Genomic DNA, 13,851 nt, shown 5'->3' with positions numbered 1-13,851 from the left:
GATGAAGGCCACCAAAATCCTTGGGTGATGAGTTTGAATAAAAGCTTGTGGTACACCAACAGATTTAGGAAAGAATAGGCACCAAATCTTTTGTTAGCTGGAAAAATCAGGAAGACTAGAAATCCAGAGGCTGCACAGACTACAGTGTTAAGACTTTCCTTACCCTGTCTGTGCAAAAAAGTGTGGTCTTGTTATAGTGTAGATTTTTGAAAAATGCCATAGGCTTATACATACCTTTTAAAAATTTCATGCTCTCTCGATTTTAGTATGCAGGCAGTGTGCTAAAATCTTCATGTTAAATGACCCATATAATACATTTTCCTGCTTTTGTGGAGGTTCGCAAAGGCTTTCAAATCGCAAATGAATTTGAAACAACTCAGCATATGCTCCAGTAAGAAGTCAAGTAAGGTGCTTTGACTGTTGGCTGTGACTATTGGCAAACACTGAAATTACCTACGTAAATTACTAAAATCTTAATTTCTTTTGGCAGCCAAAAATTGGTGATCAAAAGCAAACTATATAATGATACCATGTGTTGTCAGTCCCTCCCCTGGTACTACAGCATAGGCTGGATGGGATTGGGCTGCAAAGTTGCTGCATTCGTAGTCTGGTTGTAGTTGGACGGTCCAGACATGCAAGTCAGGGCAGAATCTTATAGATTATAGTTGATAAAACTAAACTCCACGATGACTGTAGGCAAATGGTATTTTTTCATAGTTATAATGAATTTTAACACATGTTCATATATCAACGGGAATGTCAGGCAGGGGTAGGGGAGATGCCAAACTTGAAGCTCCTGCTGCCAGGCTTGGGACCACTGGAATTGCTGGAACTTCCGAAGCATTTATCACACATGAAACTTACTTTGCTTCATCTTATTTTTGATAGTAGCTGTATTACTTTGAAAAGAAAAAAATATTTATTCCTGTTTTAAACAGCTGTCTAGGTTTATAGAAATTGTAGGCGTTCCTAGGAGGAAGGTCTTTAGTTCTGTGTTAATTTGTGATAAATGTTTAGCTGCTTAAACATGTATACCCAGACAATTATTCTACTGAAACAGCCAAGGGAAAAGTGTCTTTACTCTTTGCCCTTTAGGATGATGTTTCTACTGGAAATGCTGACAGTCTTAGCCCTGATGCTGAAGAACTCTCTTCTGTTTGATTAGCATTAGTCTATATGATTTAAAAACCAAATCACCCCCCCCAGCTCCCTCAAACTTCATTTATTTTGAGGAAGGCAGAGCTGTCCAAGGCTCTGAATGTTGGGTCAATCAGAACTCGTTCTGTACAGAACAAGTTTTATTGTTTATAATTTAAGTTCTTAAAAAGCATTACTATGCTATCAGGGCTTTGGAACAATGTTTTTAAATCACTTTGCAACTTTAAACTTTCTGTGTTTTTTTATTTGTTTTTTATTTTCTGTAGACTCGAGATGATTTTCTTGGGCAAGTGGATATTCCTCTTTATCAGTTACCGGTTTGTATTTTTTGTTTGTTTGTTTTTGTTTTAAGACTGTGAAAGGGAAAAGATTATTCTGTATGCAACTGTATTAGTCATTTAAGGAAGCTAACTATACTGATAATATGTGATTAAATTCTCCTGCTCTCTAGGTTTTTTTGTTTTTGTTTTGTTTTGTGGATTTGCTAGAGGATTTTTAAGTGCTGATATTTATTTTAAGTAGGTTACCTTGTGTTTAGATATTGCTTTCTGCTGCTGTGAGAGTTGAGTCCTTTTAGCTTTTTCAAGAATAAAAATGCAAGGTTTGAAACAGGGTTAAAGACAAGAAGAAATTGTAATTATTGTCACATTTCTTGAAATATTTTTGTTAAAGTCTACAACTTTACTTCTACTATTCCTTATTCCCATAAACAGATACAGAAGAGGGTAAGTGGGAAATAGAGCTAGTGCTGCTTTGTACTTTTTTGGTTTTTAGATTTTGTATTCCTTGTGCAAAGCACATCGTTTTAAAGAAATATCAGCAAGAACGTGAAATAAGTAAGCCTTTTCATTTTCTTTTGAGGTCTCAAAACATTAGCAAATACTAACAGATTTATCAGCAACTGATAGGATAGGTAGACAGGATAACAACTGTGGCAAACCTCTCTAATAGCAGTTCTTCCTTCATTCTGATGAGAACCGTGTCAGGAGTAGTTACAGACATGTCCCGTTTCCCACCTATAACTGGGATCAAGATCACACTAACTCCTCTCCCTCAGTCAGGTGGGTTGGAAAGGCTGGCTGCAACGCCCCTCTGGAGAAGACTGTTTTCACTTCCCACTAATAAGCTGGACAGCAATATCTGGAGTCTTTTGGAGATACTGGTGCATTTCCTTTCTTTTTTGAGTTACAGAGCCTCACTTGACTATTTTCATGACTATTTTCTTACCTTCCTCAGACATCAACTTTTCCCTGTCTCCTCTTTGTTTCTGCTTCCTGGTTCCTTGTTCTCAATTACTTCGTCTTACCATCTATATCCATTGTACATTATTGCCCCAAATATAGGTGGATTTTTTGAAAGTCTCTCATTTACATAAGTAAATACATATTGGATAAATAAAATGAATTTATAAATTCTTTATTACATGCAGTTTTGATTTTTCTTGATACTATGCAAATGCAGACTGTTCAAAACTAAAAAGAGCTGGTAATCAGGGACATGTTAAAAGGGCAAATCATCTGCAAGGTAAGCCAGTTGGCAGATAAAAATTTGCTCTTTCCAAAACCAAAATGTATTAATCGAAGTGTAATCTAGCATTGAATATGAGGCAACTGCTGTTTTTGGAAAGTCAGACAAATAATTATAAAATTTAGATTAAGAAGATAATCTCTTGCTTTTTCTCTGTGATGTATTTCCACAGTGTGTGTGTTGGCAGAAATAATGTTGGGGAGGGGGGGAAAACCCAAAACCCCACAAAACCAAACCCTAAGCTTAATTTCATTTTAATTTCAAAGAGGTATTTACCATAGTTGAAAGACAATTAATTTTATAAGTATAGAACCTGATCTTCCAGATAACACCATTGTAACACACATATCATCATAGGATAGAAGATCTGCATTTTAATTCAGTGAAGGTGGAACACTTCAACTTGAGTGTAGTATTTCTAAATTGTATTAATAAGAGCTTACACTGAGATGTCTGAAATACAAGGGAACACTTCTCTTTCTGGGATTTGGTGTAATAGTTACCACATTCAGTAAAATCTAGTCAGCTTAATCTTAGGACTTTTTCACAAGAAAGCTCAACAGTTGCAAGTAAAATTCTAAAATCTCTAACTTAATTGTGTCTAACCTTTAGATTATGGAGTTGTTTTTTGTTTCTTTCCAATCAAATGTTGACACAGATTAGATATTTCTTGAAAATACTGTTATGGAGTTAGTTCAGCCTTTGAGGATTGCATCATGTACCATTGTGCTTAATTAAAAGGCCTACAAATATATCAGTTGCAAGTTTTTCCTCATCTTATACAGTACTTCTTGAAACAGTTAAAATGTATTCATTAACAAGAGCCTGGAGTTACTCCCCAGAATTTACAGATGGCTAGGGGAGGAAAAAAAACCACCAAACTTAGAGATTTACAAATGTTCCTAAACATACAGTATTAGTAAAAAATCAAATGTTTTTGTAAGAATTGCAGAACTTCAGATGGATTATAAATATTTATGTTGATCAGAAAAATAAATATCTTTGTTTTTCTTTAATGATCCTTCATGTATATTTCTCTACCTGTACCTGGGATGTATATTTATAAAATTATGTCTGGTTACCTCTGTGCTTCTTTCTGTTGAGCAACTTCACTTTTGTGAATCAGAACAGAGATATTCTTAGAATGGATTCTTCTGTGATTTTTTTTTTTCTTTTAATCCTCAAGTCATAAAGCTAGAAATGGCTTTTTATGTGTGTTCTATGTAAAAGATATTTGAAAAATACTGACCAAGGGGAAAAAGAGTTATGGTAGATCTTTTAAATGTGAGAATTGAGAATCTGTTTCTTGATTTCAAGCTAAATAAGTTTTTTTTTCTGCACTTTAGAAACTGTATACACTGAAAGGTAATTTTTTTCTTGAACTGGGGAATTAGTCTTACTACTAAGATTAAAGCTGGTATTGCTATTACTGTACCTAAACCTATAATTTAAATCTTAAAATGTTATAAGGCCTTTAAAGAAACTAATTGTAAATTTCTGATAATTTTGCTTAGTGTTTGATACAGATTTTTGTTGAAAAAACTTTTCTTATTCCAGACAGAAAATCCAAGTATGGAGAGACCATATACATTTAAGGATTTTGTTCTTCATCCCAGAAGGTTAGTAAATGCCACATAAAAATTCTAGCTTTTGTATCTAAACAATGCTGTTATGTAATTACTTCTACATATGTAAATACTGTCTAAATTTTTTATCAAAGAAATCTGAGCATCAGTGGAGTAATGTATTTGTGGTTCTACTAAGAAGTCAGCATTTGTTTAAATACTTATAAATTATTTGTTAAGAATAAACCATTCTTCTTCAGGCCATGATATAATTTGCATTATAACTTCATCAGAACAATTTACTGTTTTGCTGAACAGTGAAATCAGTGACCAATGTTATGCCATAACTCATTTATCGCTTTTTAACTTGAAATTGTTTCCTGCTTTCCTATATTTTGTTTGCCTGTTTCAAGTAAGCAGTTTCATGGGACCATAGTTATAAACATAAAAAAACCTTACACTGATAAGCTGCTTAACATTTAGGAAGGCCTGTGTTAAGAAACCAAGGACTTTTTTTAAATTATAGATTACACTTTGACACTGATATTAGTGTTACACTTTTCATGCTTGTTTTTAAAATGTAGATTCTTAACCTAAATCTGAGCACTTTTCAGCAACTTTTATTAGAAATAATACATAAAATGCATGTCAGCATTTGTCAGATAATAGGTTCCAGTTTAGAAATAACATCAGAACATGTGGGCTCTATAGATCTTTCTTGGCCACGCTGGTAGCAGAAGTATTTTATAAAAGTATTTTACACTTCTTGATTTTTAACAGATCAGTGGTTTTAAGAGTTAGTGACTGTAAGTTTCATTTTGTTCTCCTATTTTTCTGAATTTAACATTTCCCATCCTGTAAATGAATGAAGAATAATATTTATTGTCTCTACACAAATGGACTTCAATTGTTGTTTGTTAGTCAAGGATCTGACCTCTTCTAGTGACTACCACATGAATTTGGCAATGCATTGTAGTAAGAGATACTGCCACAGGTTCAGGCATTCTTCTGCCTTGAAATCTTACCGTAACTCTTAGATGCTTTAGTATTGTTAATGCATGTTCTTCAGTGTTGCTCATATTTGCATTTACTCAGACGGGAATATTAATAATAAGGTTACTACTTTCCCAATAGCTCAAGCAGAGTAAGAATTGTTAACATGGTAATACCCTGAGATTAATTACCTTAACTGTTGTATTGTAAACTAAGATAGTACGTTACTTCCCCTTTCAAAAGGATGTGGGCTTTTTTTTGAAACCAAAGTATGATCTGAATGAACATGTTTATAATCCAACATGAAATATTTTTCTGGATATCAAAAAATCTAATTCACTTTTTCTGCATGGCAAAAAAAAAAAAAAACAAACAAAAGCATTAGACCTTAGTGGTGGGAGGTGGGGGTGTGTGTGTTTGGGTTTTTTTTATTTTAATGAGATGATGTACAGGTATCCAGCTGACTCACTAGTGATATTTTCAGGACTCTTATTTTCTTATGCAATAGTCAAACAGATGAGGTAATTTGGCAGATTTCTTTACCAGGTAAAAATGTTATATAAAGTCAACATGGGGAAATCCTATTGCAGGCTTCTAATGATGCATTAAGCTAAATACAGAGAAGCTGATGCTGAGTAAATGAGCTGTAACTTAAAGTTTTAGGAAAAGGAGTTCCTGTAGGTTGAGATAATGCTTGACAGATTGTCTGCACACAGTTAAATTATTATAATTATATGAATTAAATTGTCATTATTCTTATTTTCTTGTTCTTTGTAATGCACTGGATACCAGGGAAGTTTTCAGAAGAGTAAGTTGGAAAGAAGGGTTTCCAGTTGTGATGCATAATGTCAAGGTATATTCAGAAGTCTAAACTCAATACCATTAGAGAACTTCATTAACTTAAACTGTAAAAAGCCAAGTTTGTGTTGAGAACCTTAAGAACAATCCTCTAGCTGTGCTTTTTCAGCTATTTAATTTCCAGGTAACAATTTCACAAGTGAACAATGAGAACATTTTGTTTTCTCTTCTACAGCCATAAATCAAGAGTTAAAGGCCACCTCAGATTAAAAATGACTTACTTACCTAAAAGCAATGGGTCTGAAGAAGAAACCACTGAACAGGCTGAAGAATTAGAGGTGAGAAAAGATGTATTTATTGGTGAAAACCCTAGCAAATGTCTTCAGTTATTAGGGGTAGTTACAGTAAAAATGGTTAGGAATCGTTAAGCTATAAATAGAGTTTTAGAAACAAACCAGTTATACAAGCAACCACTTATCTTACATAAGTTGTAAGTCTGTAAAAATTTTGGAGCAGTTTTTAGAACTAAAGGAGTGACTTTTGTCAGTATATCTGAAAAATAAAACCTACTTCAGGCTTTTGGTGTTGTTCTGGTACTGACTTGCCATATGTCTATGTAACTTTTCTTGGTTTAGAATTAATGGCAGTATCATTGCCCAGTACTTTTACTGCTGTCCAACGTTGTTTGACCCCAGCTAGCCAGATGCTGACATCTTGCTGGTCTTATAATTTCAAGTCTCTCCAATTTATAGGGATACTTTAATCTTAACTGCTTTACATTTGTAATCTTTTGTAAGCACATCCAATTTAGATCAATGGATTTCTTTTGAAGACTTAAACAACTCTTATCAGCATTACTGCCTTTGCTGTGATTAAACTTTTGTTACAAAATGATATGCTTATCTGGCTAGTACATTTGCAGCATATGTATGAAATGAAATTTATTTACTTTTAAAAATCTGTAAATGCTGTTTATTTTCCTGGAATAAAAAACTTTTGATGCTAATAAATATCTTTTAAGGAACATGAGTTAAAAATAAGATTTCTGCATGCATAATTTGTCCTATCATTTCTTGAGAAATACAATAAAACCCAGAGCCAATCTTACTGGCTTAAGATGTAGTGGAACTGCACGTTAAAAGGGGGGTGGCTTAACAAATTGAAATACTTATTCAACATCAGCAGTTGTTATTGTATTATCACAATATTATTGTATTGTATTTAATACAATCAGTATTAAAGATAGTTAATATTATATCTCTTAGCCTGGGTGGATTATATTGGACCAACCAGATGCTGCTAGCCAGCCACAACAGCAGCAGCAGGAATCTCCTCCACTGCCTTCAGGCTGGGAAGAAAGGCAAGACATCCTCGGCAGGACCTACTATGTCAATCATGAATTCAGAAGAACACAGTGGAAAAGACCAACTGCTCAGTATGTCTTTTGGCCTGAAAATTCAAGTGTCTAGTGTAACTAGTTCAGTCTAGTTACATCGAAAGCAAGGAGAAGTAGAAAGTGAACAGCTTGAGAATTAGTAGAGAGCTGTCCATAGCTTAATCTTCAAGCCCATGTGTAATGGTCACTGGCTAGTGGTCATTTAAACTGCATAGTGCTCTTCCTGTTCTCTGGAAGTATGCATTCAAATAGGAACTAGTTGCAATTGTAAGAGATAATAACTATAGTAATGGAAAGGAAAATATTTTCCAGCTCCTAAGCCAGATTCCTCCTTCCCAGCAGGGACTGGATTAAATTATTTACCTTGCTTTTTTCAGTTTCTTCTTTTTCCTTAGCATGTGAGTTATAAAAGCAATACCTGGAATGCTATCTGGTTCTTCAGTTTAATTTACACTTCATGTTAACATGAATGCTTATTATTTTTAAACAGTTTAATTTTTATAGCTCATGACTGTTTCTTTTTCTTCTACCAAAATGACTATTAATGTATGTTTTTGCTGTTAGCCTAACTTACTGTTGAAAGATAACATATGGCTACTGTATGCTGACTTTCCCCCACCTGCCCCACCATCCCCAACAGGGACAACGTAGCTGTTGCAGATATTGGTAGTGTGCAATTGGAGGCCCAGCATGTGTTCACTCATCGGCGACAGATATCAGAGGATACGGAAAATCTAGACAACAGAGATTCCCCTGAGGTAAAAACAATCTCTAAATGTTTCTAAAAAGTTACTTGCATTTCAATCTAGTCAAAAAGCTTGTCTTAACTATTTGTAACTTGGAACTACTTTTCTAAAATGTTTTTTCTTTATTTTCTTTTTAAAGAGCTGGGAAATTATAACTGAAGATGAGGCAACAATGTATAGCAATCAGAACCTTCAAATACCTCCTTCACAGAGTAATTGTGATATACAGACCCATCTTGCAGAAGAACTGAATAGCAGACTTACTACCTCTGGAAGTTCAGCTACTGGCCAGTCAGCAGCCTACACTGTAAATTATTTTTCTCATTGTTCTGAAATATCTGTAATATTTTGCACAAACTTACATTTAGGAATTGACTGTGTTTTTTCAAGTTTGTACAAAGGCATCACTAGTGTTGCAGGAAACAGCAAAGTGAGAGTAACAAGACTTTACTTGATCTCTGCTATTCAGAATCCTGTGGATAGCAAGAAAACTGTTATTTCAGCTTGCTTGGGTGGCCTAAGGAAAGGAACAGGCAGATGTTCAAATAATTTGTAAGAGCCAGATAGAATGACAGTCTTGCCTCCCTTCACCTCCATCACCCACCCCCCAAAATTTAAAAACTTAATCATGCTTTTTCTTTTAAGTGTTCAATGAGGGCACATAGGTAGTGAAAAAATCCTTGAAATAATTGGGGAAATCCTGGAGCAAGATGGAATACAGTTGCTTAATTGTAGCAGATGAGATCTAAATATGGCTCTAGGCAGGAAGGTGGATACTTATGCAAAGTCCAGAGATTGAATTACTCTTCTCAAACTGGATGTCTCAGATTCTCATATCTTGTCATTATTAACTTGATCTACTCTTTGAAAAGTTGGTTAGCTCTAATATATCACAGGCTTTAGTCTACTGACAAGATAATGGAGTAAGTTCTATACTGTAAATTCAATTGTAGTGTAACTGGTTGCAGTTAACTCCAGTGTTTTAAGTGCTAAAACATCTGTTGTTAGGGTTTTCAGAACTTTCACAAGCCTCTGTATTGTTCTGTTTTAAGGTTATAATAGACACTGTGAACTTAATGTTTCTAGCAGTGTTAAAACAGGAGTTTCAAAAATATTACATTAAATTGATGTTTCAAAACAAACAAGACACTTTGTTCAGGATGAAAACTGTAATAGTTTGAAGTGTGATAACCGTTGTTGACTGCTGCCATCCTTAAAGCTGCAATAATAGCTAATATGTCATTCTTCTTCACTACTTCAAGAACCATTCCAGCAGAAGAGGTAGTCTGCAAACATACAGAGTTGAAGAGCAGCCTGCACATCCAGTGGTATGTCACTTTCCAAAAACCACAGGCTTGTGTAGCAGAGAAGCTGAAGTATTTTCTTAATGTAAAACTTCTAACTATGTGTTATGTGCTGATATTTTCAATTGAGATTTGGCCTTCTGCTTCTGGCAGCTGTCCAGACAAAATTGCAGTTATGAGTTTAGCCAGATGGGAGTTCAGTTGTAAAGCTTTCATGTCCCACCTTTGTGGTTTTGGTTTAACATTAGCTTAATGCATGGATAGAGTCTGCAGAAGGAAGTGGTCCTCCCATGAAGAGCTTTGTTTTTCAAACTGTTTGCTTTATAATTAAAAGCTGTACTACCATCCTTACATTATGTTTTCATGATGACACTGCAGACTATGAGGTTATAGCCAGAAGTACCAGGCTGGATCAGCCATGCCTGAGCCAAGTATATAAATGAATCCTTTTAGATAAGGAACTTGAATTTAAAAAAAAGCCAACAAACAAACTAAAAACAAAACCAAAAATTCTGTCACTTCATATTATTCAGTAAGGACTTAAATACTGCTTTTCTATTTTATCCAGTTTGTGAAAATTGTGAATCTTTTGGGTTATAGTTTTGTTCTGTTGTTTTAATTTAGCAGAGGAGTGCCTCTTCACAGTCAGTTTCATAGTTTTCCTAACTGTTTTTCTTTTGTTATCACTAATATTTAGTTACTGCCTACTTCATCTGGATTACCCCCAGGCTGGGAAGAACGACAAGATGAAAAAGGGAGGTCCTATTATATAGATCACAATTCTAGAACCACTACCTGGATAAAGCCAGTTGTACAGGTACTGTCTGTCTTCTAATAATGTTTTTAATTCATTTAACATATTAAACATCTCACAGAAGTAAAGGTTAGAGACCTCTTTGAAATAGAACATGCGAAAGGCATAATCTGAGAGAATGCAAGGAGAGTTAGAAACAGTAATATTTGTGGCAAGTGACTCTACTATTAATGAACCAAGGAAGCCTTATGGAGAGTGATAGATGAATGTGAATCCTGAAAAACTTCTTTTAACTTTGGTAGCATAATCAGTGGTTGTTAGTCAATGTTGTTGATATTAAACCAAACAAATCTGTGTACTGTCTGACACTTGCTTTATGAAACTGCTTTCATGAGTCAAAAATACAGGTAATAGAAAAAAATATGTTGCTCTCCAGGGCTTTGATTTGATTTTTTTTTTGTCATTTACTATAGATTACTATGGAAACAGGTCAGTTTTCAGCTGCCCAAAGTATTTCTGTAGGAAGACAACCACAAGCAACATCAAGTGATTCATCACAACAGCCTTCTCAGCAGCAGCCTGAAATGGAGCAAGGATTTCTCCCTAAAGGCTGGGAAGTCCGACATGCACCCAATGGGAGACCATTCTTTATTGACCACAATACCAAAACTACAACATGGGTAATGGAAAACTGCTCTCATGGACTGAAATTCTAGTTCCTCTCAAGTCAAAGCTTTGCTGCTTTCAGCAAGCTTCTGTAGATTTCTTTAGTGCCAAGATAGCTGTGTTATGTCTGGAACATAAAAAAATAAGGAACCTGTAATAAAAATGCAGTCATTTAAAATATCTACCATGAGTAGAACATTATGAATTTTAGAAACTGTGTTGGGACTGGAAGGTTTAGCTTGGAAGGAGGAAAATAATGATGTATACAGGAATCTGCTTCACAGATATAAAGCATCTCCTAAAGGACACTTCTGTCATAATTGTAAAACTGTCCTAGCTCATATGCACTGTTAAGAAAACTCAGTTTTATAAACTGACCTTCATCAGGAAATCCATTACCTTGAATTTATCACATGGTACAGCGCCCAACACAAATTTCTGTGAATTCTTAAGAAAGCAGGCCAGGTGCACCTGTAATATGGATGAGGGAGTTGTACAGCTACAGTTCCACAGAGTGGCACTGCACACCATTAGGCAGTGCTAATAGGTGGACTTAAGCATTTAAAGAGTAGGTCAGTGTTACTGTCAGGTGAAGGAGAAACAGAAGTGCATTAAACTGATTGAAAATTAATATTCATTTCTTCAGGATTATGGAAAGAACTTACTTAACACACACACCTTCTCCCTACACCCCAAAAAAATGCAAACCAAACAACAAAAAAACCTGACCACCAAACCCAAAAAGTGCAAGGTATGCCAGAAGCCATGTGAAGAGATTAATTCAACTCAATTACATTAAACCTGATTTGAATGAGGAATTTTTATATATATATGTGTGTGTGTGTATATGTGTCTGTATATATAAATAAAGTGATAGATCATTAGAAGAAAATTGTAATCTACTGGAGGACTGAGAATCCCCAAGGAACTACCTGGCTGCAGAATATGCAACAATTATCTAGTTGGTACTAGGTGTATTCCTTACACAATCATTAATAAAGAGGAAAAAATTAAAAGCAAAGCAAAATAACAAAATTAACATGCTGCTTGTTTTGTTTTCAAAGGAAGATCCAAGACTGAAAATTTCTGCTCATCCAAGGAGAAAGACTTCCTTAGATCCAGTAGACCTGGGCCCATTACCAGTAAGTAAACTGTTTTATCTTTGTTTGCAGATACAACAATTTAAATACTTAAATTAGCACTATTGAAACTTGTACATGAGAAAATGCAGCCTGTTTTTTAATACAAAAAGTACTCTATTTTGAATTCCAGTGCTGTGAGTACATGGAGGGGGGGGAATGCCCCCAACTGCAGATCATGTTGAGTTCTATGCAAACTATACAGTTAGAAATTTGTAATAAAAGTGTCTCCTTACAGCCAGGGTGGGAAGAGAGAACTCACACAGATGGAAGAATATTCTTCATAAACCACAGTATGTACAATGTAGTGTTCTCCCCCCACTCAATTTTATTTCTGAACATTATCTAATTCAATGGAACTAATTAAGAAATGTCTTGCAGATACAAAGAAAACACAATGGGAGGATCCTCGACTGCAGAATGTGGCAATAACTGGACCAGTAAGCTTTCCTTATGTAGCTTTACATATTTTTCAATAATGTTATTAGAATCAAAACAAACTCTTGTCATTTATCAGTTAGTCTAGAAGATGAAGCTTCCAGGATGTTTGAACAAAACATTTTTATTTCTTTTTAAAGACTGTTTAGAAAGGTTTCTGTGGAAATGGTCTTTAAATGCCAGAAAGAAAAAATTAGTTCCCAGAGTAGTAAAGTTTCCTTATAGACTGGGGGAGGATTTGACGTGGGTAAGAAACTTTATTTTTTTTTTATCCACAGTGCCCAAATAAAGCTAGTTCAATTAATGAAGTAAACTTGAAAAAAACCCCCAACCCAATAACAACAAAATGGCTTTGAAAGGAATGAAATTAACTTCCAACTGAAAAATAATGATCTAACCTTGATACTTAATCTGAAGTGCAAAATTACCAGGACTAAGTGCAATGATGGTACACATTATAATTATAGATGGGTTTTAGTGTTCAGCTGATATCTGTGTTTATTAATAGCCCACATATGTAAACAACCTTCTCTGTTCATGGAAAATAGAGGTGTTTGTAGCCAGGTCTCTCATGATACAGCAAGGAAAGACTATGTGTTATGTAAGTAACCAAAGGCATTTTGATCACTTTGCTCTGGGCCAGTCAGTGATCGTAGTCCCATCAGCTAATAGGAAAGTGCAGGATAAATTCTGTGGAACTGATCAGAGCAAATGATCTGAACAAAGAAGTGCCTTTCATTCCAGATGTTTTGACCTATCTGTATATTGATAAACTGAAAGTCTCCCCTGATACTTAGTAGAACATGTATTGCTGTTTGAGAACTTAAGTGCATTGTCTGTTTCACAAATATAGACTAGTTTATATTAATTGTTCAAGCATCTCAAGCAACTTTATTTTTTTTTTCCTTCCAAAGGCTGTGCCTTACTCCAGGGACTATAAGCGGAAGTATGAGTTCTTCAGAAAGAAACTGAAGAAACAGGTTAGTAATCAGTAGGAATTCAGCAGAAGGTTAAGAAACTTATGCCCCTAGACAAGGAGAGCTTAAGTTACAGCGAAAGGAAATTGATCTTTGTAATGTGCTTAGGGAAGGTAAATTACTGTCTGATCATGGATATATTTGTGAAGCAGCAACTTGGTAGCCATTAGCATTTGATCTAACAATAGGGTTTGTGACTATGCAGTGATGAAACTGCAAGCAATCTAGTTGAAAAAGTAGAAATTCAAAAAGGTTAAAAAAGTTGTGAACATGGAAGTAGGCTGGCAACAGAAAAGTCTGGAAATCATGGATCTAGCATATAATAGTTTCTGGAACTCAGAATATCAAAATAGAAGTTCTCGGAATAGGTTTTAGACTGTCCAGATAGAA

The 13,851-nt window shown here is 34.9% G+C and overlaps 1 protein-coding gene across 5 annotated transcripts in view; it reads left to right on the top strand.

Moving 5' to 3' along the window:
• Positions 1-13,851, top strand: part of NEDD4 (NEDD4 E3 ubiquitin protein ligase) — a 62,627-nt gene that overhangs the window by 35,542 nt on the left and 13,234 nt on the right. For 4 of the 5 annotated variants that reach the window (XM_074880100.1, XM_074880103.1, XM_074880101.1 and 1 more), the window contains 13 exons: positions 1,425-1,475; positions 4,243-4,304; positions 6,277-6,379; positions 7,307-7,476; positions 8,078-8,195; positions 8,323-8,490; positions 9,446-9,511; positions 10,185-10,304; positions 10,715-10,921; positions 11,972-12,049; positions 12,285-12,339; positions 12,428-12,486; positions 13,399-13,464. In XM_074880100.1, coding sequence (XP_074736201.1) covers positions 1,425-1,475; positions 4,243-4,304; positions 6,277-6,379; positions 7,307-7,476; positions 8,078-8,195; positions 8,323-8,490; positions 9,446-9,511; positions 10,185-10,304; positions 10,715-10,921; positions 11,972-12,049; positions 12,285-12,339; positions 12,428-12,486; positions 13,399-13,464 — 1,323 coding nt within the window. The remainder of the gene's footprint in view (positions 1-1,424; positions 1,476-4,242; positions 4,305-6,276; positions 6,380-7,306; positions 7,477-8,077; positions 8,196-8,322; positions 8,491-9,445; positions 9,512-10,184; positions 10,305-10,714; positions 10,922-11,971; positions 12,050-12,284; positions 12,340-12,427; positions 12,487-13,398; positions 13,465-13,851) is intronic. The other variant, XM_074880102.1, reaches the window with a different exon arrangement.

Source organism: Strix uralensis, chromosome 11, assembly GCF_047716275.1.
Source record: "Strix uralensis isolate ZFMK-TIS-50842 chromosome 11, bStrUra1, whole genome shotgun sequence".
NCBI lineage: Eukaryota > Metazoa > Chordata > Aves > Strigiformes > Strigidae > Strix > Strix uralensis.
This window is presented reverse-complemented; position numbering and strand designations above follow the sequence as displayed.